Source organism: Silurus aristotelis, assembly GCF_946808225.1.
Source record: "Silurus aristotelis genome assembly, chromosome: 20".
Lineage (NCBI taxonomy): Eukaryota > Metazoa > Chordata > Actinopteri > Siluriformes > Siluridae > Silurus > Silurus aristotelis.
Window position 1 is genome coordinate 16,553,618 of NC_139593.1, and position 26,796 is coordinate 16,580,413.

The 26,796-nt window shown below is 38.1% G+C and overlaps 2 protein-coding genes across 2 annotated transcripts in view; both read right to left on the reverse strand.

Moving 5' to 3' along the window:
• Window positions 1-5,162: 5,162 nt before the first annotated feature.
• donson (DNA replication fork stabilization factor DONSON) lies at window positions 5,163-16,435 on the reverse strand. The gene is made up of 10 exons (XM_083522361.1): window positions 15,873-16,435; window positions 13,219-13,305; window positions 10,581-10,784; window positions 9,189-9,367; window positions 8,841-9,019; window positions 8,330-8,441; window positions 8,112-8,246; window positions 6,371-6,569; window positions 6,041-6,256; window positions 5,163-5,749 (listed from the first exon to the last, which is right to left on the reverse strand). Exons 1-10 carry the CDS (start codon window positions 16,233-16,235, stop codon window positions 5,612-5,614), a joined length of 1,812 nt encoding a protein of 603 aa, XP_083378487.1. The 5' UTR covers window positions 16,236-16,435; the 3' UTR covers window positions 5,163-5,611.
• Window positions 16,436-19,403: 2,968 nt separating this feature from the next.
• The window catches only part of runx1 (RUNX family transcription factor 1), a 19,374-nt gene continuing 11,981 nt past the window's right edge, over window positions 19,404-26,796 (reverse strand). Inside the window, exons 5-7 of the mRNA XM_083522405.1 lie at window positions 25,811-25,978; window positions 21,904-22,029; window positions 19,404-20,778 (exon numbers count right to left, since the gene is read on the reverse strand). Of these exons, the coding sequence (XP_083378531.1) occupies window positions 20,273-20,778; window positions 21,904-22,029; window positions 25,811-25,978 (800 nt within the window). The 3' untranslated portion in view covers window positions 19,404-20,272. The remainder of the gene's footprint in view (window positions 20,779-21,903; window positions 22,030-25,810; window positions 25,979-26,796) is intronic.

A 26,796-nucleotide genomic window follows, 5' to 3' on the forward strand; every position in this document is an offset into this window, starting at 1 on the left:
GTGCTTCGGGTCATTGTCATGTTGGAAGACCCAGCCTCGACCCATCTTCAATGCTCTAACTGAGGGAAGGAGGTTGTTCCCCAAAATCTCGCAATACATGGCCCTGGTCATCCTCTCCTTAATACAGTGCAGTCGCCCTGTCCCATGTGCAGAAAAACACCCCCAAAGCATGATGCTACCACCCCCATGCTTCACAGTAGGGATGGTGTTCTTGGGATGGTACTCATCATTCTTCTTCCTCCAAACACGTTAAGTGGAATTATGACCCAAAAGTTCTATTTTGGTCTCATCTTACCACATGACTTTCTCCCATGACTCCTCGGGATCATCCAATTGGTCATTGGCAAACTTAAGACGTGCCTGGACATGTGCTGGTTTAAGCAGGGGAACCTTCCGTGCCATGCATGATTTCAAACCATGACGTCTTAGTGTATAACCAACAGTAACCTTGGAAACGGTGGTCCCAGCTCTTTTCAGGTCATTGACCAGCTCCTCCCGTGTAGTTCTGGGCTGATTTCTCACCTTCCTTAGGATCATTGAGACCCCACGAGGTGAGATCTTGCATGGAGCCCCAGTCCGAGGGAGATTGACAGTCATGTTTAGCTTCTTCCATTTTCTAATGATTGCTCCAACAGTGGACTTTTTTTCACCAAGCTGCTTGGCAATTTCCCTGTAGCCCTTTCCAGCCTTGTGGAGGTGTACAATTTTGTCTCTAGTGTCTTTGGACAGCTCTTTGGTCTTGGCCATGTTAGTAGTTGGATTCTTACTTATTGTATGGGGTGGACAGGTGTCTTTATGCAGCTAACGACCTCAAACAGGTGCATCTAATTTAGGATAATAAATGTAGTGGAGGTGGACATTTTAAAGGCAGACTAACGGGTCTTTGAGGGTCAGAATTCTAGCTGATAGACAGGTGTTCAAATACTTATTTGCAGCTGTATCATACAAATAAATAGTTCAAAAATCATATATTGTGATTTCTGGATTTTTCTTTTTAGATTATGTCTCTCACAGTGGACATGCACCTACGATGACAATTTCAGACCCCTCCATGATTTCTAAGTGGGAGAACTTGCAAAATAGCAGGGTGTTCAAATACTTATTTTCCTCACTGTATATAGTAAATTAACATACTTTCCAAAAGGCCAACAATTCAATGAAAAAAATTTTTTTAATTGGTCTTATGAAGAATTCAATTTTTTTGAGATAAAAAAAAATAAAAAAAATCATCAAAACTAAAAGAAATAAACACTTGAAATATATCAGTCTGTGTGTGATGAATCTATATAATGAGTTTCACTATTTGTATTGAAATACTAAAATAAAAAACTTTTTAATAATAATCTAATTCATTGAGATGCACCTGTGTATATATAAAAGGCAAAATAATTTAAATAGCTTTGTTTTGTTAAGTACTCTAAATGACTATTTTCTGAAGAGTTCAATTGGCGCATTCATCTGTTTCTCCGAGACGCAACAGCAGACTGTTCTCCAAGCGAGTTCAAGGTAATGTGCACGGCGCCAAGTGTGTTCTCGCACAAACATTTACTGAACAGTGGCCACTGATGTTTGAATTTTTGTATAGCAAACTTCTCTGGATGAACAATTTTAACTTTATGATGCTAAATGTATCATATTTGATACATTCGTTTCTGAGGCCTCAGCACCACCTGCATTACCAAAACATAGAGTTATCTAGTCAATAGCAGACTTTAGGCTCTGCTCTGCAGTCTGCAGTCAATAGCAGGCTTTTTTTTGCAGGGAAATTCTTGCAGATTTTGAAAAAATTTGTGGTAAAAATAAAGTTTATGTTGTTACAGATTTTTAAATATGAATATGGACTTTTTAAAGCAACTAATAATTAATTTATATTTTTTGTAAAGAATGTTATAGTAAAATATAAGTGTCAAATATGATACAGGAGGTATATAAAGTAATTTAGCGTAGTCATCAATATATTGCATTTCATGATGCAATCTGCATTATTCCTGCCACAATGTCACAAATACAATACAAATAAATAATAATCTAATAATAAAAAAATTATAATAAAATAATTTTTAACTGATTCCATTCTAGTGGAAATGAAATTATGATTTTTGTGCATCCAATCTCATTGTAGCTTGCTAATATTTATATTTTCAGTAAAACAAATAACTATCATTATCTGTTATTTTTACCAATTAAGAGAAGAAGTTAAAAATACACAAACATTATTTTTCTGTATGTATTTTCAGATACAATAGTGTTGAAATTGTCATCGGCATGCTTATGGATGGCAATTCAAGTGACTTAGAGCAGTTAGGGGAAGATAAGAATAATAATGAGTAGGAGTGGACATTCCAAATAAAATAATCAGTCTTTGTTATTACATATACATTGTTGTGATAAAGTCAAGTCATGTCAAGTGGCTTTTATTGTCATTTCTACTATACACAGTGGTACACAGTACACAGTAAAAAATCAGTAAATTGCCATAAATCCCCAACGTATCATTTACCAAACAATTGTTTATTTTTTTGTTGTTTGTTGTTGTTTGTTTAAAGACCCCATAAACACTTTAATTTCCAGAAAATAAATCAAATTTTCTGTTAATTATTTCACGTCACGCTTCACAGGGTTGAGCTGCGTTTTAGTGAAAACAATAAAAACATTGATCTATTCACGCTCCTGTTCATGTTCATAAATTCATAGATTACAAGACTACATAAAGCTTATAAATAATTCAATCCATTTATCCAGAGTTTCTTCAAAGATCTCAGCAAAATCGTTGGTGGTGAACCACAATGTCAAAGACTAATAAAAAACTATTGCTAACAAATTAGAAATATGAAAAATAACAATTTACCTAAAACAGACATATAAATAATCACATACAACAAACTAAGGCTGTTGCTATTGATTATTTTAGTAATTGAGTTTTCTACCGATTATTTCAACGATTAATCGAGTAATCGTATAAAAAGAAGTGTTTCTTTATTAAAGAGTGATACTAACGAATAGAGAAAATATGACGGGTCTCTTAAATTAAACAAGTAATTTGTTTTCTTTAAAAGAAAAAACTGCCTATAAGAATATCTGCGAAAATTAAACCTATTTAGTGCATTTAATTTTTTACATCAAAATGTAGATACAAATATAAACATTAAAAATCATTTTTATATTAATCTATATATAAAAAAACCCGCATTGTTTTTCATGTTTTAATTTAAAATTATTCCAAACTTTGGACTCCTACGCTGCGTTTTGGCAACAGCGCCCTCTAGGGCCACAACATACGATGGACTGTACCGAAAGGCTGTACTTTTGTAAAATAAACAAAACAGACAGGGGGCGCTCTCTGCTATCTCTTTTCACGCAAATAAAACAACCTGAATCTCAGGTAATACTTGCCTCGAAGACACAATAAATATATGAATAGAAAGTTTAAAATGTCTACTTAAAAATAATAACAATAATATTAAGTGTAAAACAAATATTCTATGATTATTTAATCCGTATGATATTTAGAAGAGGTACAGTTTCACCTCATTATTATTATTATTATTATTATTATTATTATTATTATTATTATTATTAAGCTTCATTATAGATTTGATCTGCTTTTTCTGCGTGTTTGGATGGCGGTGAAGAAGCACTTCGGATGGTTGTGGACAGTGAGGAAGAGTTTACCTTCTCCTCAGGAGAAGAGCGCAGAAATCCTGACTAATAAACCTTTTATTTTTACATTCATGATTCATGTTGCTCGGCTATATATAAAAAGTGACATATTTAAAGTTGGATATTTCCAAAACAGGCTATTGTCAGATATTTGGAGTAAAATTGGTTGAAATATAAAATATCTCATATACACAAGAAAGGCACGTGGCTTTCTTGTACGTGCACGTGCCTTCAGCGAACTCAGTTTCGAGTTCGCTGAAGTAAAATAATGCCTGTAACTCACATTGAGTTGTGCAGATGAATCTTGAATGTCACATATGAAGGAGAACCAATGATAAATTATTTCTCCTTGAACTTTCAATTGGCAACAGAGCAAAACTACAATGTCTGAAAATGGACGACCAACCAAGAAAAGAACGAAAATGTGTACAGTACAGTAAAAGTGTGAATCCTGTCCCGTCTCTTGCAATTAATATAAATCAAATATGCAATCAAATAACTAAATGTGCACTGCTGAGACTTATAGATACTGTAGTTTATATCAGGAAATTCTGAAAACGCGTCATACTGACAACATGACTAAAGATTTTGACGATCTCGTTTGTAAGCAATGACAAAAGGACTTTTCATTCTGATGAATGAGATGTTCATTGACAAATACTTACTTCTGAGAGATGAACTGAGTATTGTGAGAAAAGTATAGGCTTTTGCAAGAAATCCAATGTGTTTGCATTGAGTGTGTTGTGCGGTTTGTACACATATCTTGCACTTACTGGTTGTCAAATACAAAGGATGATACCAGAAATACTCCAAAGCAACTGAGAAAATCTGTAAGACATGTTTAAAACGATTTCCGACTTTTTAAGGCTTAAAGTTAAAAATTTTAAATGTAATATATTTTCTTTTTTACCTGTTAAGACCCATCAGAAACCCTGCATATGCAAATTACTGTTTAGTACAATGTGGATGGCAAGAAAATCTTGAAACTTCATTACCAAACTGGGTAGTAAATGAGCAGCTCACAGTGTGTGTGGAGTCTCATTTTAAATACTAAACTTAAAATTGAATTTCTCCCCTGAGATTAAAAAAGTGGTGAATCTAAACATCATAACTATTTAGCGGAGTGTTACTGATCAGAAATTTGCTCATTTATGCCGCAGTACCACCAAGCTGCCACAGGAGGGCTCTTGAGCAACACCTCCAGGGTGTTTAAGCTGAACAGCTCCAGGTATGTTGTATCAAGGCTGAAGCAGACATCTGACCCAAACTTGATAAACTGTAGAAGGCAATGTAAAGATTCTTCAATGATCTCTACTGAAACCATACTGCACCTATATGCACAATGCTTTAGTATCTGTATTGTATATAAACCATCTCACATATGGATCCCAATCCAACTCACATTAACACTTACAATAGTGATTAAAAAAGCAGCTGTCTTCCTTTTCTTTAAATCTTATTACTGTGGGATCGATTATTTATATACAAAAACACATGGTCTGTGACACATAAAACCCAGTTCATTTAATATACAATACATACAATGCTACAAAGGGATAAAATGAAATGCACACTTTACACATTATACAAAAGCTACATCTTCATCCACACATTTCTGTTCTCAACACAATATTTAAATTACATGCATGCTGTTAAAAAGGGCATGAGTGGGAAATTAAAAGAGGAAAATATCTTCAAGTGTGAGACCTTCGAGCAGATGAGTAGTGCTGAAGGATATGCTTACGTGTTACACGAAAACACACACACACACACACACACACACACACACACACACACACACACACACACACACACAATTACTGAGAGTAAAAAGAACTAAGAAACAGACATCAGGTTAAACAAATCCATCAGTATGTTTAAGATTACATGTCCGACTGATTGTGCAGTCACATTCGACAGGTTTAACAGGTCCATGAGATGTAGTGAGGCATCAGGACCTCCAGCTGTAGGAGTAGTCCCTCATGTTGATGTGTCTGAGGGCACTCTTGCCAAGCGTCGCCTGCTCCATCAGCTGCTGCACTGTGTGTTGCTGCAGAGAACACCGGCTCAATTCCTCCAACACGTTACTCTGTATTTAAAAAAAGAAAAAAGAAGGAAGTGATCATAATTTGCATTTCCAGGCAACACTGACCAACTTCATAACTGTGAGATTTCAGATTATTTTCAAACTGGTTCCTGTTTAAAAAAAATAAACTGTACTTAGGAAAAATGTACAATTAATCTGCATCCAGAAAACAGTTAAGTGACTGTCCAAAGACCAACCAACCAACCAACCAACCTCAATAGTGGCTTATTTTCAAATTTATCAGTCACAATTGTCTGGCAACATAAACAAAATGAAGCCTGAAGAGCGACATACCTGTCCGTCAGATTCAGCTGGCTTGGTGACTGGTACATTTAGAACAGCAGTGGGCTCGTGTGTGTAAATTGCCATGGAGAAGTCACCCCTCTGGGCTGGTCTCAGGAGCATGGAAAGTGTGTGTAGTGCATGCGGCATTATGGGGCCAGTGAGCTCCAGACTGCACACGTCCTGAAATCCTGTCCTCACTTGTGTTTTCACATTTACACTTCGTGCCTGGAGTCACAAACCAGTACACATACCCACATATTAACACAGTTTACTTTAGATAAACTGATGTTTATTGTTAGAGGACAGTAAAATAGACATGAGATTAATTTGGCTCCTCACCTTCAGTGTGTGCAGTGTCGCTCCTCTAAATGCTGTTGGAGCCAGCAGTGTCGGAGGTAACCCTGCCTGAGGACCAGCTGCAGCTACCAGGCTCTTGCAGTTGATGAGGAAGTTGATCAAGGTGAACGTGTTTGAGCCTTCTACCAGAACTACAGATTCAGGCCTGTGGTCCACTCGTACCTCGTTGTGCTCTTTACGCCTACCATGTAACACAATCAATCAATGTATATGAAGACCTACAGATGATTATTTTGAGGTCTCCAGATAATAAAATAGTTAGAAACTGCAGTCAGGTCCCTTAAATGTTCTTTACATTTGTGTATATTTTCACTCATTGAATCAGGTTTATTAATCGGAATAAGAATGTATTCATTTATCAATTGCTGGTGAAAACAATAAAAACATTGATCTATTCACGCTCCTGTTCATGTCCACAAATTCATAGATTACAAGACTACATAAAGCTTATAAATAATTCAATCCATTTATCCAGAGTTTCTTCAAAGATCTCAGCAAAATCGTTGGTGGTGAACCACAATGTCAAAGACAAATAAAAAACTATTGCTAACAAATTAGAAATATGAAAAATAACAATTTACCTAAAACAGACATATAAATAATCACATACAACAAACTAAGGCTGTTGCTATTGATTATTTTAGTAATTGAGTTTTCTACTGATTATTTCAACGATTAATCGAGTAATCGTATAAAAAGAAGTGTTTCTTTATTAAAGAGTGATACTAACGAATAGAGAAAATATGACGGGTCTCTTAAATTAAACAAGTAATTTGTATTCTTTTTAGAAAAACTTATATTTTTATTGCTTTAACTGCCTACAAGAATATCTGCGAAAATGAAACCTAATTAGTGCATTTAATTTTTTACATCAAAATGTAGATACAAATATGAAAATAAAAAAAAAACATAAAAATAAATTTCAGATTAATCTATCTATCCATCCATCCATCCATCCATCCATCCATCCATCCATCCATCCATCCATCCATCCATCCATCCATCCATCCATCCATCCATCCATCCATCCATCCATCCATCTATCTATCTATCTATCTATCTATCTATAAAAAAAACGCATTGTGTTTTCATGTTTTAATTTAAAATTATCCCAAACTTTGGAATCTTCTCCTCGACCTCCTTCATTTTTCATTCTGCAGTGTCTTCTGTGTTCCCTGTCCAGTGCGCTCCCGAATTTAGTGGGTGTTGCGTCAGTAATAATGGTCCGTGGGGAAACGCAGTTCTCCATGTGTAGTTAAATGGACTATAGCTAAGCATCGAGGTAAAATTTGCCTCAATCAATTTTTGTAATCAAATGACCAGAGTTACTCGAGGACTCGTTACAGCGGAACAGGAGGGGTTCCCTTTTCAGTCTGGTTCTTTTTAAGGTTTCTTCCTAATACCATCTCAGGGAGTTTTTCTTTTCCAGTCACCACTGGTTCACACATTAGGGATAAACTTTAAACATTAAGAACAAACCTATAGGCACTAAAATTATACACTCCAAATTTATAACCTCTTTATCTCTTTAAAGCTGCTTTGGGACAATGTCCATTTGTTAAAAGCGCTATAAACAAATAAAACTGAATTGAATTAGGACAAAAGAAAAAGTGTCATATGTTGTGTAGCCATGTTTCTATGGGCAGAGATTCTGGCCAAAGTTTCGACCCAAATGTATTAGTGCATTTGTTTAATAAAAACACACAAAAAATGTTCAACATACAGCTTGATTGAGATGGCATCAGGCTTCTTGATCTTGTCTTGTACCCCCATCTCTTTCAGCCAGGAGAAACATTCATCATCGTCCTCTTCCTCCTCCACTTCGTCCTCCTCTTCTTTATCATCATACTCATCTGTCCTGAAACAGAAAGTGGTGTCAGTGTTGCACTGTAATGCTAAAGTAGATACAATCCACTGAATTCAGTAAACAAAAACACTAACAATGTACTGCTTGGTTCATTTCCATCAGTCAGTTGAGAGTCATTAGAATGAGAGGAGCTGTTCTCTTTGCTCTTCCTTTTCTCCTCCAGCAGAGGGAGTGAGAACTCTATGCCTATAGAGAAACACAACATCCAAACAGACAATGCATCAAATATTGATGTAAACATAGGACTTGGTCATTCTCAGAATTTCCTAAATTATTACAATTATATTTGAAATAGGGAAAAAAATAAATAAAATACAGCATACATACATTATTAAGTCACTAAATAAAACATATTGACTCATGAAGAAACGATAAGATACTGTTTTATGAAGCTGTGACTTCAGTGATTAAAAAAAAAAATAAAAAAGGTGCAATATGTATTCATTGACATCATCTGGACCATGATCAGTCTCAGTTAAATAGTTCAGCTCTTCTTGATATACTTGTTTATGTAATTGAGTGCATTTTGCATTAAATATTACATTTAACATTTCAGTAAACAATTTTTATTCTTATTTTTTTTACCTTCAGCTTTTATGGCTTCACGCAGCCCCCTGGTGGTTGGGGAAAGCAGTGCGGTGATGCCTTTAGCACCACTCAGTCCTGCTGCTCTGAACAGCACAGTGAACTGGTAGGAACAAAGGTAAAAGTATGGACAGAGTTTGGCCTTTAGGAGACTGTACAGAGAAGTCAAGCTCACTGACCTGTAATATGAAGGAAAAGGCACATTAAGCAGTTACATAAATATATATCAATGGCAAATTCATTACAAACAGGATTAAGAAGGTTTCCAAATATTATTGCGACATTTTAACAAATAAGACATGCTTAGCATGTACAGCCATATAACACCATGTTATCTTTCTCGCTTACCATTCACTCATCAGGCTCTGTTGTAAGGCAGTATCTTGAGCCCATGGTGTACTCTTGTCTGAGAAACTGCGCTTGGCGCCAATCCGGGGGAACAGAGAGAGCCACGGCAGAGAAGGATGTTGCCAGTACTGCAGACACTGCTGGAAACCACAACGGAGCTCTGCACAGCTCCGAGGGTCCTGAAAAATACAAATAATTAAAACATTTTTTAATTTTCCTACTTTACAGGTTTTAGGAGTTGTGAAATTGTGAAATGCAAACACAGTTTGGGATTAGTCATTCTATTGTATAAAGAAAACCCCAAACGTTACCCCTATCCACATCCTTAAGTCACTCCAGAACACATTATTCTGCTGACAGGCCACTGCCTTTAGTGAATATAATAAATGTAATAATACAATATCATTGTATGATTAAGATTAAGTCTACTGTAAAGGTACATCTCAAAGTAACATCCACATGAATGTCAGGACCCAAGTTTTTTCATAAGATCATTGCCCAGAGTGTCACACTGCCTCATGCTTGCCCATTTTTACTCATTTATACACATCAACTTTGAAGGACTGACTGTTCACTCACTGCCAAATATATATGCCACTCCATGACAGGTGACACTGTAATGAAATAATCAATGTTATACAAATCACCTTAGCGGTTTTAATGTTATAGCTGATATAATTAAAATCATCTTTCATTAATTCAAAGGAATGTCCTGTATGTCCCAGTCATTGACCGCTCAGAAAATGCTGAAGCAACATATATGTTCATGGTCCTGCTTTCCAGTGCTAAAGACATTGATTAAAAATATTTTGTAAAGAGATTAAACAGTAAGAAAGGACCGGGGTCATTTTCTCCTCCAGGTCAGCATGGATTATGTCTGTGTGACACATCAGCATATTACATATGTTTATCATCACTTAAACGCAAGTGGAAAAACAAGTCTTTATTAAAAATAAAAACTGATGTGGTTCACCAACTCTAATGAGGAATGAATGCATTACCATTAACTATATACATTTTTGATCTTCCACAAGTCGCTCACAAATAGACTTTATTTTTCCGTGACTGAGGCATCACACGTTCATGTGTCTAATTTTCTTGACTGATGTTTTTATTAGAGGAGGAAAAAAATATGTATTTTTTGAGTGCTAATTATAGTAGTGTGCAAAAACATTAAATGTACACAATGAGAATAAAGTTGACAACTTTGGCAGGTAAACACGCATCTGCATCATTATTTCTACAGTTTTAACAAATCAAACATGCATAAATATAGAAGTAAATAATGGTCTGTTGTATGCATCATAACAATAAGTAAAGAATAAACTTGTTTCTATGCAGTGAACCAGTTCTTAGGGCAGATGCAGATTTGCTCGAGTATATAAATAATACCTGGATATTCAGTGGTAGAGGAGTGTACTCTGCCCTGCAGTGCAAGCTCAGGCCCTGGGCTTCCTCTTGAGCTTTCAGATGCTCAGCCCAGGCGAAAGACTGTGGAGAGGTGATGAGCACTCGGGTCTTCAGGCTCCAGTCTGCTGGGTATTCTCCACACACTTCTGGCTGGGACTTACTTCTTACATCAGGAGCCCCTGGACTCTATAAGGAGTAAAAGATAGATCTTTAAGATCTAAAAGGGATCCATTAAATTTAATGCTCAACAAACTTTGACAAGAAAGGACCATCTTAGTGCTAATGACAATATGAAAAACAGACTGATAAAAAAAAAAAAAAAAAAAAAAAGAAAGTCATATTCGATGAGCATAAAATGAAATAGCACTGACAAAAAACATCCACATAAATGCCAGAACTCAAGGTTTCTCCACAGAATTTTACACAGAGCATCGCAATGCCCACACCAGTGCCTCTGCCTTACACTCGCCCATTTTTCCTGTTTCCAACACAGGAACTATACGAGCTTACTGAACTCACTGCCTAATATATCCCACCTTTTGACGAGTGACACTGTAACAACAACCATCACATAGAAAAGTCCACATAGGAGTAGCGATAGTAGTAAACATGGACATGCCACATTATTTGTGTACCGTTACATCCTGTGCACCGTCACAGTCACGCAAACAGAACACTTCCTCAAATGACACAAAGATGCCATTCTGTTAAAATGTAAGGAGTTAAACTGCAAAATTTGCCTAAAAAGAGGTTGTGTATCGAGTCCAGTGTTTATTGTCTTTTTTCTGTTGTTTGTCTGAATCTTAAGAACACAGGACAATTTTCTCAACACTTCCACTCTGTCCTTTGGCTCAATTTTACAAAAAATGCTGCCTGCAATTCATCATAGATACAGTGCATTTCAAAAGTATTTATACCTCTTAATTTCCATAATTTTGTCACATAACCACAAACCTAAATTTATTTTATTGGGATTTTATGTGATAAACCAACACAAAGTATCGCATAATGATTGAAGTGGAAGGAAAACGGTGTACATGGCGATAAAAATCTGAAAAGTGTGGCGTGCACATGCATTTATCCACTCTGAGTCAAACACCTTTCGCTGCAATTACAGCTGCAAGTGTTTTTGGGAATGTCTCTACCAGCTTTGCACTTCTACAGACTGTAATGTTTGCCCATTCTTCAGCAATTTTTCAGTCTTGCTAAAGATTCTCAACAGGATTTAGGTCTGGACTTTCTAACATATGATCATGCTTTGATCTCATCCATTCCATTGTAGCTCTGGCTGTATGTTTAGGGTCATTGTTCTGCTGAAAGGTGAACCTCCTCCCCAGTCTCAAGTCTTTTGCAGCCTTTAATATGTTTTCTTCCAGGATTGCCCTGTATTTATTTCCATCCATCCTTCCATCAACTTTGACCTGCTTCCCCCTTAACTTCTAAGGAAAAGCATCCCCACAGCACGATGCTGCCACCACCATGTTTTACAGTGGGGATGGAGTGTTCAGGCTGATGTGCAGTGTTAGGTTTACGCCACAGTAGCATGTAATGCAAAAAGTTACATTTTGGTCTCATCTAACCATAGCACCTTCTTCCACATGTTTCCTGTATCACCAACATGGCTTGCGGCAAACAAGACTTCTTATTCTTCTTTTGTCAATAATGGCTTTCTTCTTATCACTCTTCCATAATAGCCAGATTGGTGGAGCGTATGACTAGTAGTTGTCCTGTGGACAGACTCTCCTTTCTAAGCTAAAGATCTCTGCAGCTCCTCCAGAGTTAACATGGGCATTCTGGCTGCTGCTTGGATCAATGCTCTCCTTTTCTGGCCTGTTAGTTTAGGTGGACATGGTCTGAGGTGGTCTTGGTAGGTAAGCAGTTGTGCCATACTCTTTTCATTTTTGGATGATGGATTGAACAGTTCTCCGTGAGATGTTCAAAGCTTGGGATATGTTTTTATAACCTATCCCTGCTTTAAACTTCTCCACAACTATCCCTGACCTGTCTGATGTGTTCTTTAGTCTTCATGATGCAGTTTGCTCACTAATGTTCTCTAACAAACCTCTGAGGCCTTCACAGAACAGCTGTAATTATACCAGGATTTAAGTACACACTGGTGACTCTAATTACTAATAAGGTAACTTCTGAAGGCAGTTGAATGCACTGGATTTTATTTAGGGGTATCAGAGTAAAGAGGGCTGAAAACATATGCACAACGCTTTCCAGATTTTTATTTGTAAAAAATCTTTAATGCCATGCATCATTTTCCTTCCAGCACAATTATGCGATACTATGTGTTGGTTTATCACATAAAATCCCAATAAAATATTTGGGACACATTCAAGTTTGTGGTTATAACATAAAATATTCAAGGGGTATAAATACTTTTGCAATGCACTGTATATAGGAGTTAATAAATAATAGACTTGTTTAATATGTTTATCCATGTTTTCTTCTGCACAAACTGACAGACCAATAAAACATAGAATAAACTGAATGAATCAGAACAGATACTTAACACTGCAAATGTGAAAACACATGCACGCATGCGCACAAACTTCTGATTTCTGTCAAATATATTTTCAAAGAACAGAGTTTTTTTTTTTTTTTTTTTACACACCTTTAGGATGGGTGTGAATTTTTCCACCTCAAATACATCCTCTTCGAATAAGGACTGATCTTCAGAAAGAGAAAGCACTTCTTCTGGCTGTGAGAAAAACACAATAAAACAGAATTATTACTGAGATCCTGAATATTAACATGAATAAGGACATGGCTGAGGTGAGGCTCTTTTATGGTCCTGCAGTCCAGATATGAAAAGTAACCCAGCCATTAGGGCTGCACAAGCCAGTGCACTCTTAGTGCCGGTCCCAAGTGCGGATAAATGGGGAGGGTTGCGTTGTGTTAGGAAGGGCATCCAGCTTTAAACGTGCCAAATCTAGTATGCGGATCACAAACCTAAATTTCATACCGGATCGGTCGAGGCGCGGGTTACCAACGACTGCCACAGGTATCGTTAGCCAACAGGGTACCGGTGGAAATTGGGCTACTGTTGGCTGAAGGAGGAGAAGGAGAGGAGAAAGACGTCTACAGAGACACCAGGAAAAGAAGAAGTGTAGGAGACTGGAGGTTCGGGTTGGTACTTTAAATGTTGGTACTATGACTGGAAAAAGGGAGAGAGTTAGTTAACATGATGGGTAAACGTGTTTAGGAGACCAAGTGGAAAGGGAGTAAGGCTAGGAACATGGGAGATGGGTTAAAACTGTTTTATCATGGTGTGGATTGAAAGAGAAATGGTGTAGCTGTGATTCTGAAGGAAAAGTAGAGTAAGAGTGTAGTGGAGGTGAGGAGAGTTTCTGATAAAGGTGATGAACGTGAAGCAGGAAGTGAAGGGGTGATGATAAATCTCATCAGTGCTTACGCTCCACAAGTGGGCTGTGAGATAGAAGAGAAGGAAAAGTTCTGGAGTGAATTAGATGAAGTGGTAGATGGTGTACATACAATGAAAGATTGGTGATTGGGGCAGACTTTAATGGGCATGTAGGTGAAGGGAACAGAGGTGATGAGGAGGTGATGGTAGGTATGGCTTTAAGGAGAGGAATGTGGAAGGTGGTAGATTTTGCTAAAAGGATGGAAATGGCAGTGGTGAACACTTATTTTAGGAAGAAGAAGGATCATAGGGTGACGTATAAGAGTGGAGGAAGGTGCACACAGGTGGACTATGTTCTATGCAGGAGATACAACCTGAAGGAGATTGGAGACTGTAAGGTGTTGGCGGGGGACAGTGTAGCTAGACAGCATCAGATGGTGGTCTGTAGGATGGTTCTGGAGGTGAAGAAGAAGAGTAGGACAGTGAGAACTGAAAGAAGAACAAGATGGGGGAAACTGAAGGAAGAAGACTGTAGTGTGAGGTTCAGGGAAGAGGTCAGACAGAGGCTCGGTGGTGGTGAAGAGATGCTGGATGATTGGGCAACTACTGCAGAAGTGATAAGGGAGACAGCTAGAAAGGTATTTGGTGTGACATCTGGAAATAGAAAGGAAGTCAAAGTTGGAATGAGGAAGTACAGGAGAACATAAGGAGAAAGAGGTTGGCAAAACAGAATTGGTATCTGCAGAGTGATGAGAAAAGTAGGCAGGAGTACAAGGAGATGCGGCAGCAGGTGAAGAGGGATGTGGCGAAAGTCCCAGTGAGCGCAGCAATTAGGAGGATGAAGAGTGGAAAGATGGTTGGACCAGATGACGTTCCGGTAGAAGTGTGGAGATGTTTAGGAGAGATGGCAGTGGAGTTTTTAACAAGAATGTTTAACAAGATTTTGGAAGGTGAGAGGATGCCTGAGGAATGTAGAAGAAGTGTGCTGGTACCGATCTTTAAGAATAGGGGGGATGCAGTTACTACAGGAAATTAAGCTGATCAGTCACACCATTAGGTTATGGGAAAAAGTATTAAAAGCCAGGCTGAGAGAAAAACAGGTGACCATCTGTGAGCAACAGTATGGTTTTATGCTGAGGAAGAGCACCACAGACTCATTATTTGCTTTGAGAATGTTGATGGAGAAGTATAGAGAAGTTCAGAAGCAGTTGCATTGTGTGTTGTGTGAAATGAGTGTATTAGATGGATCGTGCATGTAGGACGTTTTTGGGACAAAGTGAGAGGTTTGATTGAGTTGGTTTGGACATGTGCAGAGGAGGGACATGGGGTATATCGGTAGAAGAATGCTGAGGATGGAGCCACAAGTCAAACTTTGGGATCCTCTGATTTAAAGTATTAGGAAGTAAAGTCCACAGGCAGATTTACTGTCACCTGGAGCACAGACAACAGATGAACAACAGTTTCCTCCAAATAATTACACCATAATTACACTATAATTATTACACACAGAAAATCTCTTCAGCTTGATAGACAGATGGATATAACTTTCTATATATTTGATTGTATATATTATTTATGATTATGTACAACTTAATAATTATATTACATTATATACAACTTAATAATATCTAAATGTACAATATGTATTCAGAATATAAAAAAAAAAAACATTTAACCTCTAATTGTTAATTTAATATTAAAATAGGAAAGAATAAAACCCATGTAAGTTTTCACAGCTTCACTGAGACTCCATTCCTCCTGTACACAGTAACCACACGGTCTATTGTTCATCAGTGATGAGCGGAAAAGGCGCTGAATAAACGAACCTCAAACAAATAACAATAAAATAACAATTAAAATATGCGCGCGCACGTCTATATCATTGATCTTTATTAAAATAGTACCTGTGTATTATCGCCGCGGAAGAATTTCTCTCCCCGGCACGGTGTCGCAGGGTTTTCTCCCTCACACACAGCGCTGAGGGACGTCCTCCACTCCTCCGGGTTCTCTGCACGGTTCCTCTTCTTCGGGCTGCTGTAGGTGTTTTCGATGTTGGCGAACGGGTTTCTGCGCTTCGCCTGGACGCCTGCTCGGGTCTGAGGGTTGAGCAGTGGTCCGGGGGAGAAAGGCCGGATAGAAGTTCCTGTCGAGCCGCTGGTTGCTGCAGCGCCCCGTCTCAACACCTCACTCCGGGCCCGCTTTCTCCTCATGCGGAGGACATCACACGGCTTCTTAAAGCTCGGGGAGTAACAGCTCTGATCCGCCATCGCGTAAAAAGGATGATTTAACGTGACACGAGAGACGCGCAGAAACACAACACACCACACCGTGCTGAGGCTCAGCGCGCGCTCCGCTTTCTTCTTCTTCTTTCGCCTTTTCTAAATTTCGCGCGTGACGTGAGCACGTCAGAGTCTCGCGCTCTCGCCGTCAATACACTACTGCAGCTGCGTTTATTTTACGCAGACCCCGCCGTTCCCCGCCTGGGCGTTTCGATCACTGAAGCTGCGTAATTCTCGCGCTGATGTGTTTGTGTTTTTTTTTTTAAGCCGACAAAGTAAAAGGCTCTTCCGACACACATGAAAAGAGCTCCGAAATGATCAGTTTGGCTGACATGCGCACTGACATTGCTCACTAGCATACTTTAAAAATTATTATTTATTTTTTTGTACATCAACCTAAACAAGTAAACAAAATAAAAACAATATAAAAACATTAATCAATAAAAGACCCCCAAATATTTATTTATTTATTTATTTATTTATTTATTTATTTATTTATTTATTTATTTTATTTTATTTTATTTATTTATTTATTTATTTATTTATTTATTTATTTATTTATTTATTTATATTTGGAAATGCCAACCAGCCTAACATGCCACCAACAAACATGCCTTTGGACTGGGAGAGGAAACCAAAATACCCAGAGGAAACCCTGATGCACACAGACTCCTCGAACCTGCAAGCCTAGATGCAGACCAAACATGCTATTGTACACCCTGTATTGCATTGTATTATATTATAGGACCAAGATGCACAACGTGAGGCCCAGCATCTCTCCAGATTTCACAATTAATAGTAATTTCTCTACTAATTGCAAGTTTATTTACTCAGAATAGCCTTGCATAAATTATACAACCAGCAAGCACTACCAGACATTGGTCACAGACATATATATTCACATATTTATCTGCACTTGTTAGTTTGCACAATGCTTATATTTGTACTTCTAGTAGATGCTATTCTGTTATACAGTTATGCTATACTATATTTTGTTGCTGTGTACCTGTACTATGCAATAACAATATCGTATCTATCATATTCTAATAAACTGATAATTTTTTTATTAATAATTATACTAATAATATTTTTTGCTGTGTTTGAATGAATTAGAACATAACAATTTTTTTATGTATTTTTAGATTTTTAGATTCTTAATTTCTATAAAGCTGCCATACGACAATTTTTATTTCTATAAAAAATTGATGTGAATTTAATAGAATATTTCCATTTAGAAAATGGACACAATATATTTAAATCATCAATAGTAATTAGAATTATTTCATTTTTGTTTGTTAACCTTATTGTTCAGTTTGTATAAAAGGTCAAGTATTAACTCAGTTCTGATCTCCAGAATAATAATTTGATATGTAAAGCCGATTCATGGAATAACTTATTTCAGTGGGCAGCACAGAAAAGTCTGTGCTTCTCCCCCAATATCATCTGCATGCTGGGAATTTATATTCAGATATTTCCATGATGAGTAGGACATGGATTTCACTCATTTGGGGACTTCTTTTTAATATGTTCCCTCATCTCCTAATCCATTCCTCCAGTGTCAGGTGTTTAGATTAATGGAAGTGTTTTGCCTCTGACCACAGTTAATTTCCCCCTGTTTACCATTATCATTTGTGATTAATCACAGTGTGAAATCTGTGAGCAGAACTCAGCTGAAATGACAGGAGATGAGAATTGTTGAGGCAGACGAGTTTTCAGGGGTTAGTGCCCTGGTTATTGATTGTGTTTGCTGTCAGGGCAGATGCAGGAAAGAAGCATCTGCTTGATGAATGGTGTGTAATTGATAGGTGAGAGACCTTGACTCTTAATCAGTCTTGGGGTGTTTAGGCTAAATCGTGTACGAATATGGAGATCGGGCCAAAAGATCACAAAGAGTTCTCATCGGTAAGTGAAAAGATTGGAGCTGAATTTTAACCAAGTTTTCAATTACCTGGTCGATTTAACAGCAGTGACATATCACTCCTAGATGATACCATCCTGTTTATTTTTACTCTGGTTGCTCACTGGGTTTTAATAATCTTACTTTTATCTCAGACATCTTTTAGAGCTGTGGATCATATCTGCGAGGTGCGATGACAGTTTTAATGTGGACAATATTCTAATTGCTATAAATAACATTACTAACATGCCATTATAAATTGGGCCATGGTTCACAATCTTTTTGTCTTCGTCTCTATTTCTCTCACACTTGCGTGAGAACACACACGTTTGTAACTGTCTCTACACAGATTTTCCATATTTGTAAATTCTAAGTCTAACTGGAACCCCAGTCACTGGAAATATTTTGAACTAGGAAAAGCTTTGCTTAGTGGTGATAGCAAAATGGTGGAACTGTGCTTTCCAATCGTTTATGGGGAAAGTAACACACACACACACACACACACACACACACACACACACACACACACACACACACACACACACACATTAATATCCACATATAAATATAAACATTGGTATGTGTGTGTGTGTGTGTGTGTGGGCTAGTGGTGTCATGCTGCTCCGACACCCTCTGCTTTTTATATAATTTTTTAAAATATATTTTATGGACCTTGGCTTGGATCCTGAAACTGTATTATAGCTAATGCTCTGTGTGTGTGTGTGTGTGTGTGTGTATGTGTGTGTGTGTGTGTGTGTGTGTGTGTGTGTGTGTGTGTGTGTGTGTGTGTGTGTGTGTGTGTGTGTGTGTGTGTTTGTAGGTAGGGGAGCTGGAATTCCAAAATTACAGGTATCACAGAACATTGTGTGATACACAATGTGCCATAAACAAGATAGCAAAAAACAAGGAAAGGAGACAGACCATAAATCTGGAGTCGAAGAAAGAATAGAACTATAGAGACTAGTGAGTATGGAGAACATAAAGTGAGTGCGTATTTATCTGTAAGATAGTGTTGCATGGCACGGGCAGGTCAGGGCTTGTTTGCTTGTCTGTATAAATTCTTCTTGGGTCAGGAATAGCACATGGAAGCAGGGGCTGGCAGAGGGGGTATTAGAAGCTGGCACCATTTTAGGAGCCTGGCCATTCTTGTCCTATCAGCACAAGATGACACTGAGAGCCTGAGTCTACCCACTTTCCATGTTGATTTCTTGTGACCCTGAGCGTTGCTCATTGAACAGAAAGAAAGACGCCACACGATGTTGTCTACAAACAATCAGCTTCTTCACAAGGTTTACATTCACAAAATAAAAGCAGTGCTAAAAAAACATATAGGCTATGTAGCATTTCTAGTTTTCTCAAGTGTGGAGGTCAAAGACACTGTCACCGCCAACGCCAGTTAACCAGTGAGAAGTAGTTTACAGTCTATTTACATAAAAAGAGGTGAAGTGTGGGTTACAGCCAAACCTGCCCACTATCTAGTTGTATCTGGGAATCAGGAGGAGATTTGAAATACAATAGAGACGAGTTTGCACTGTGAGAGGACAGCCTTAATAGGGCAGTGACTGATGAGGTAAAGTCTTATAAACCTGAGACTGCATGCGCTACAGTGCTCTAGGTCTCTTTTAACTCTTAAATGGAAATCACGCAACGCAATCCAATGTAGCACGGCCAGCTTTGTGAATCACTGGACAATTACAAAGGTCTGAAATCTCAGTGCTTGGTCGAGACCTCATTTAGTTATTGTAAATGACCAGGCAGTTGTGTGTGAAATTCATCATTAATTTCCACAAATGAATAATTTCCAGCCTACAAGCTGTTTTGGCAGATATACATTTTCTGGCTAATGTTTTTCAGTTATAATGGTATCATTTTTCTGATTCAAGTTTGATGACAGTGCCATGTCAGTGTATTTGTCTAGAAATAGAAGGACCTGGTGTAATAATAATAATAATAATAATAATAATAATAATAATAATAACAACAAGAACAACAACAAATTATCCATAATTATCTTACGAAAAACAAAACTGAGTCTCATGCTGTGGAAAAACGAGTCCATGCACTCCTCCATCAGCGGTCTACTTCATATTGGTCAACATGTCAGTCTTGTTTAGAGTAAAGCTGGTGCTCAGTACGGCCTCCACACTGCCTCAGAGGACATGCTGGTTGGAGAGCTGCTGTGGCTTTCCTCTGCCTCTACAACAATGTCGTTTTGATTCGGCAGTGAGGGGTGGAGGAGGGCCGAGCCCGTTGAGGCGCTGGTGCACGGCGGCAGGATTCTGGGGGGTGAACGGTCTCCCCCACTTCCACCCGACATCATAGAGAACTGGTACGAGCCGGTAGCGCTGCTGTAATAGAGGTGATAGGGGGAAGAGCTGGCTTGGAAGTGTCCGCTCTGGCCCTGGGAGGAGCCGGCAGGGTAGGGAGGAGGTAAGTAAGTGTGGTAGCGGCCAGCGGGGGCAGTCATGGCTGACATGCCGATACCTATAGCGTTGGTGACGGTGGTAGGAGTGTAGGTGAAGGCTGCAGTGGGGTACGGGACGCGGTGGTCAGCGAAGCGGTTGTCTGGCAGTGAGGGGATGGAGGAGAAGGGACGCTCCAAACCGACACGTGGGTCACTGAACAGATCTGAACCTACAGAAGGGAAATAATTTTAACATGGATGTTTTCTGTGGAGAAATTAATCTCCAAACACACGATACTGTATCTACCTTTCAGCTAATAAAAACCATACTACATGCAGTTTTTTTCTTACACCAGCTATTTGAAAACAATAAACCTTAAAAATAAATTGATGATTGTCAACACTGCTGCAAAATGAGTGAAGAGTTTGAACATGGAACATGCAGCACCGAAAAGAGAAGTGCTTTACGCACAAATAAAGAAAGCTTTTGTCTTCTATTCCTTTATTTACATGGCATAAAGACACGATCAATCCAAGTTTTCTCTCATATCCTTTTAATTTACATGTCATAATAGTGGATTAAGGACAAAAAGTTCGAAGCTGAGTCTGAGTTGCTCCGAGATCGCTGTAAATTAACACTGTTATGGAAGTGTATGCAATAACATCGTTGAGGGCCACAATCTGATAACGAACCACTTTCCAATGTCAACTGCAGACATATTCTTTGTCGAACTTGAATATGTCAGACTTTATTAACACCAGATTGAATTAAAGATTTATTTAAGTTTCTCTCCTGAGCAAAGACAAAAATCCATATCCAATAATTTGTGAAAATCAAACTACCAGTATGTATAGTGTGCTTTAAATATGAATTAAAACCTAAAAAATAATCTCTACGCTGTGAGAAGTCATTTCATGGTGCACTCTTTCTTATTGTAAACAAATGCACCGACTCACCTGAAGGATTAATATGCTGATAAATTCAAATTTACGTTTATAAATCACACACTGACTCTAAACCCCATGATGTAGATTTTTATAATGCATTAATTGTCATTTTCTGTGTTATTTGCTATTGTTATTATTATTATTATTATTATTATTATTATTATTATTATTATTATTATTAGCTATTTCCCTTACTACTGCCTTGATTTATGATTTCTGCCATGAGTTTGATCATACAGATACACCACATATAAATTTGATTAATAAGAGAACTGTATGTGGAATTTATTTACGCATGTTTTACAATCAAGCCTGATTAATACAGGTCTCTCGTACTAGCATGGCCATCAGTAATGCACAGATGATGTGTGATCATATGTAACATGCTGGTGCATTTCAGCTCTTACAGTGTATTGGATTGCGGCTGGGCGAGATGGGCGTCGTGGGATGAATAGTGGGTGCAGAAATAGCACCCAGGTAAGGATAGGATTGATCATATGTCCAGGACGGTGACGTCTGCATTTGCCTGGTGTCTGAAAAAACAAGATGGATTATTATTATTATTGTTATTATTATTATCATTATATATTTTATTATTATTATTATTATTAATATTATTATTATTATTTCATATCTGTAAATAAAAACACTAAAACTCATGTGCTTAATGTCAGTTTCTTTTAAAATAAATAAGTGTAAACCAAAATGTGAAAAAAAGATGATTTCCATGAGATGTTCTCATATCCTCATATTCCTTATACTGAATTGGTGGCTTTAATACAGATATGCGAAATAACATTGTAACATTTAAACAGCCACAGAGCCTCCATTAAACACTGAACTCTTTCTTAACATGTGCAAATCATCGCTGTAACCAGTTTACAGGGCTGGAATATTGCATTAGAAGTGGGTTTTGTGAGAGCTGTTATGTTCACCTGGAAATAAGCATAATATCATTTCACGCTGATGTGTCACAACCAGGAAACACCATTTTAGGAGATAAATCATTGTTTAAGCCTGTGATGTGGCCTGGATTTTCCTTCATCCCATAATGGTATCAGGGCTAATGCATAACAAACACTCTCTCTCTCTCTCTCTCTCTCTCTCTCTCTCTCTCTCTCTCTCTCTCTCTCTCTCTGTCTCACACTCTCTCTCTCTCTCTCTCTCTCTCTCTCTCTCTCTCTCTCTCTCTCTCTCTCTCTGTCTCACACTCTCTCTCTCTCTCTCTCTCTCTCTCTCTCTCTCTCTCTCTCTCTCTCTCTCTCTCTCTCTCTCTCTCTCTCTCCTTACGATCTTATAAATGCTTGCCGATAGCCTGCAGACTTCCAGACAGAAGGGGAAGGCGAGCCATCAGAGAGGAAGCAAATTACACACGGCGGCCAAAGCGAGCGTTTTAGGCTGTTTCAAGTGGAGCCAGACTGCGGCACAATGCCAAGCCCCCCCCCCGGAATCCCAACAGCCTTTTCCAGAAGCCTCCCTCTCTCTTCTCTCCACCTCCCCAGGCCTAGTGCTTCTGCTATGGGCCAGGAGTCACACATGGCTGGGTGGGTGGCTTGAGGCGTCGTTGTGCATCCGGTGCAGGCAAAGCTCATTCAAGTTTTACTGGACTCCCACATACACGCACATGTGGATACAAAGTGTGGAGGGAGCAGAATAAGGAGCGAACATGGGCAAAAGTACTCATACCCATACACTTACTCCAGGACTACACACAGACAGAAGTGTAACACAAAAATGTTTTGGGGCTTTTCTCATAAATTATGATTTTCAGAAACGGTACAAATGAACAGGTTTGATTTGATCATCTGACCCAGGTGTTGGTAAGTTGCTTTGTAGAGTTTTGCATTTAGAATTAAAAAGTGCATATGGATTCTCATTTGTGAACTGATGGAGAATTTGTTTTTGAGTCTTCGTGTTGAATAGAAACACCTATACTATTTAAAGCTATTTATTCTTATCAACATCAGTATAGTTTAGGGCATTTTTCAAATCTCAGTCTGCACTTCCTAAAATTCCACTTATGCAGTTAAATACACTCACTGCATTTCACCAATGCTGTCACTTCCTGTCAAAGCACCAACTGCTAAACACACACACACACACACACACACACACACACACAAACTACACACACACACACACAAACCAAACACACACACTCACAACATACGCACACACATACAGTACACGCTTTTCCAATTTTATATACAAACATGAAAACACCACAATAGCCTGATCCTCTAAACTCTCTAATACAATCTAATACACACACGCCTACACACCCATACACAAGCCTGGATGTGGTGCCAGCTGCTGCTGATTTACTTTATTATAAAAAAATGTGCAGAGAGAAAAAGAAAAGAGAGGAGAGTTTATGAAAGAGAATGCGAGCAGGGAGAAAACAGAGAAAGTGCTCTTGAATGACTTAATAACAGTTTCCGTTGACATGGCTTCCAATGCTATTTCTGGCGGCAGGATCAGAGAGAGGAGAAAGCAGCACGCAGAGGGAAACTCGCTGTTTTAGAGCTCTATCAGCTCCATGCACATCAGCCAGCCATTCTTCCATCTCTCGACCCTCTGCGTTACTGTGCGTTCACTTCATCTCTCGCTTTTCCATGCATTCCTTTCTCCATGCCCATCCAAGCTCAACTGTCACACCTTACTTTACTTATCATGTACTACAGGGAGCATGTTTTCATTCAGTTTTCATTTAATAATAATTATAATAATAATAATAGGGAAATTTTATACTTACTCTGACTATATCTTCACAAATATTAGCTGCTAAATCTGCCAGTGTTTATATATTGCTTAATACTGAATTATTCCCATAAGCCTGTATTAATAAAATGTCTGATTTTCTCATACAGCTGCTTCCTGTCAGTGGATTCTCACTTCCCTATTTCCCTGGTCTGCTTCCTCTACAGATGCGTATGCAATCTCTCTCTCTCCTCTCTCTCATCTCTCTCTCTCTCTCTCTCTCTCTCTCTCTCTCTCTCTCTCTCTCTCTTACACACACACACACACACACACACACACACACACACACACACACACACACACACACACACACACACACACATGCCTCACTCCTATTTACACTTCACAGAGGAAGAGAAAGTAACAATCAATCTCTCAAGCAGGCCCTCCTGTTTAACTACCCCAATTAGGTAATACCCAAAAACAATGAACAAAAAAAGGAGAAGTACGCTTAGCATGCTAATATAATACCTAACTGTTCTACTCGTTTCATTTCCCAGAAATTGGCTTCTGTTTTCATCTGGGAAATGGGTTTAAAAAAATAAAAGGCTTACTCACATTTCACAGTAAGCAGTTACTCAAAATTAATGTATAAATACTAAGCATATGTGAACAGCACCGTGATGTGGCTTTTACCACATTGGAGTCTGTCATGCAACCACTTTTGTAATCTGTTTGTGAATGAACTGTGATTGAAAACAGTCTTGTGTTTTTATACTGTTTTTTTTTTTTTTTTTTACCCAGCAGGATGAAATGGGGCTTTCCAGCCGAAAAGACTCAAAGTGAAATTGAGAAATGATTTTTTTATGGCCTCAGTTACATTTTATAGGACTTGGGTATATGTGTATTATAGTGTCTAAGTGTTAATGTTTGTATAGTGACAATGAGCATATGTGTTGTTTAAGTGTGTGTGTGTGTGTGTGTGTGTGTGTGTGTGTGTGTGTGTGTGTGTGTGTGTGTGTGTGTGTCTGTGTGTGTCTGTGTGTGGTGCTCTGCTCAGGCACGCTCATCTAAGTTGCAATCAAAGGTGGCCTTGTTCTCCTCATTTGTTATGTCTGTATCTTCGATGGTGTGTCACTACATACCCTCATGTCACTCGGTAAGAAAAATAGGACATCAAACAACTTCAATGGTAAATGATGAAAAAATAAACTACCTTCAGTTGTGACCTAACTGCAAATTTTTTTTTACACATGTAAAACATCTTAATTATGGGCTAATTGATCTAATATTTCCTATCAAAGAGATGATTCCGAATAATATTTCATTCTGTTTGAGGTGATTTTAATCATAACACTAGATTCAGTAGGTTGTTACCTTATTATACAAGAAATATAACAAGGATTTGACTATATTTCATGTTTTTCACCTTAATGTTGCTTCTAAAAGGCTCCTAAAACAAATAATTAATAGAAAATAAAAGTATCCGAGACGAAAAGTGTGTATTTGAGGCTGTCAGGAAATATAATTCTATCGGATATGTGAGCTAAACACATGTTTAAGTGACAATGCAGCTCTTTTCATTCATTAGTTTAAAATCATCAGGTAACTTACCAGGTATTTGGCTGTGGGTGGGGCTACCAAAAGGAGGCGTGTTCAGGGTGGGGCGGGGATTGGGTGCAGAAGCCTGGTGAGGACTGCATCTCATGGCACTCCTCCGCAACTGCTCAGAGAAGGCCAGAGCTCCAGGCTTTACTGCTTCTTCCAGCTTTTGTCTATGACCTTAACACACGAAAGAGATGTACGTAAAATATGGGAAGAAAGAGAAAGATGATCACATCAATCCCAGGTGGCTGAACAACATGTAACACGAATACAAGTATAATGGTCCTTATTTATAAGCAATACTTCAGTGCCCAAGCCATGATATACTTTATTTTTTATTTTTCCAGCTCTTTTTTTTAAATTCCATTTTAAACGTTAATAATGACTCCCAGACACAGCGGTTTCTGCTGTATATCCTGCTGGTGTAGTGGCACCACAACAGAATGTTTCAGTTAGATGAAGAGGAAGCAACTTGGCAGTGCCTGTAGACTAAGGTTAGGGATAAAGGGAGGAGGGAGGGATGGAAATATCAGAAGGGAATTTAAGTGTTATATGGAAGTATATGGAATATCCTGGTAGATCAAATGCTTTTTTTAAGTATTTCATCTCAGAGATTTAATTCAATGTAATTATATTTTTGTAGCAAGCATTTAACAATGGACATTGTATCAAAGCAGTTTTACAGAGATAAAACGTTTATAAAGTTGCATAAGTTTAGTGACTATAAGTAATAAGTAATGAGTGAGCCAGTGGTGACTGTGGCAAGGAAAAACTCCCTGAGATGGCATGAGGAAGAAACCTTGAGATTCCAATTGGACCCCATCCTCATCTGGGTGGCAATGAATGTTAATAATTAAATAAATAAATAAATCATTAAATTAATAAATTAATTAAATGTTAATTCAGCATTCATCTAGGCTGTGTTTTGTGAACTTGAAGCAGTGTGAAAGAGAAATTATCATTTTGAAAAGTGCGCTGGGTTAACCAAATTAATT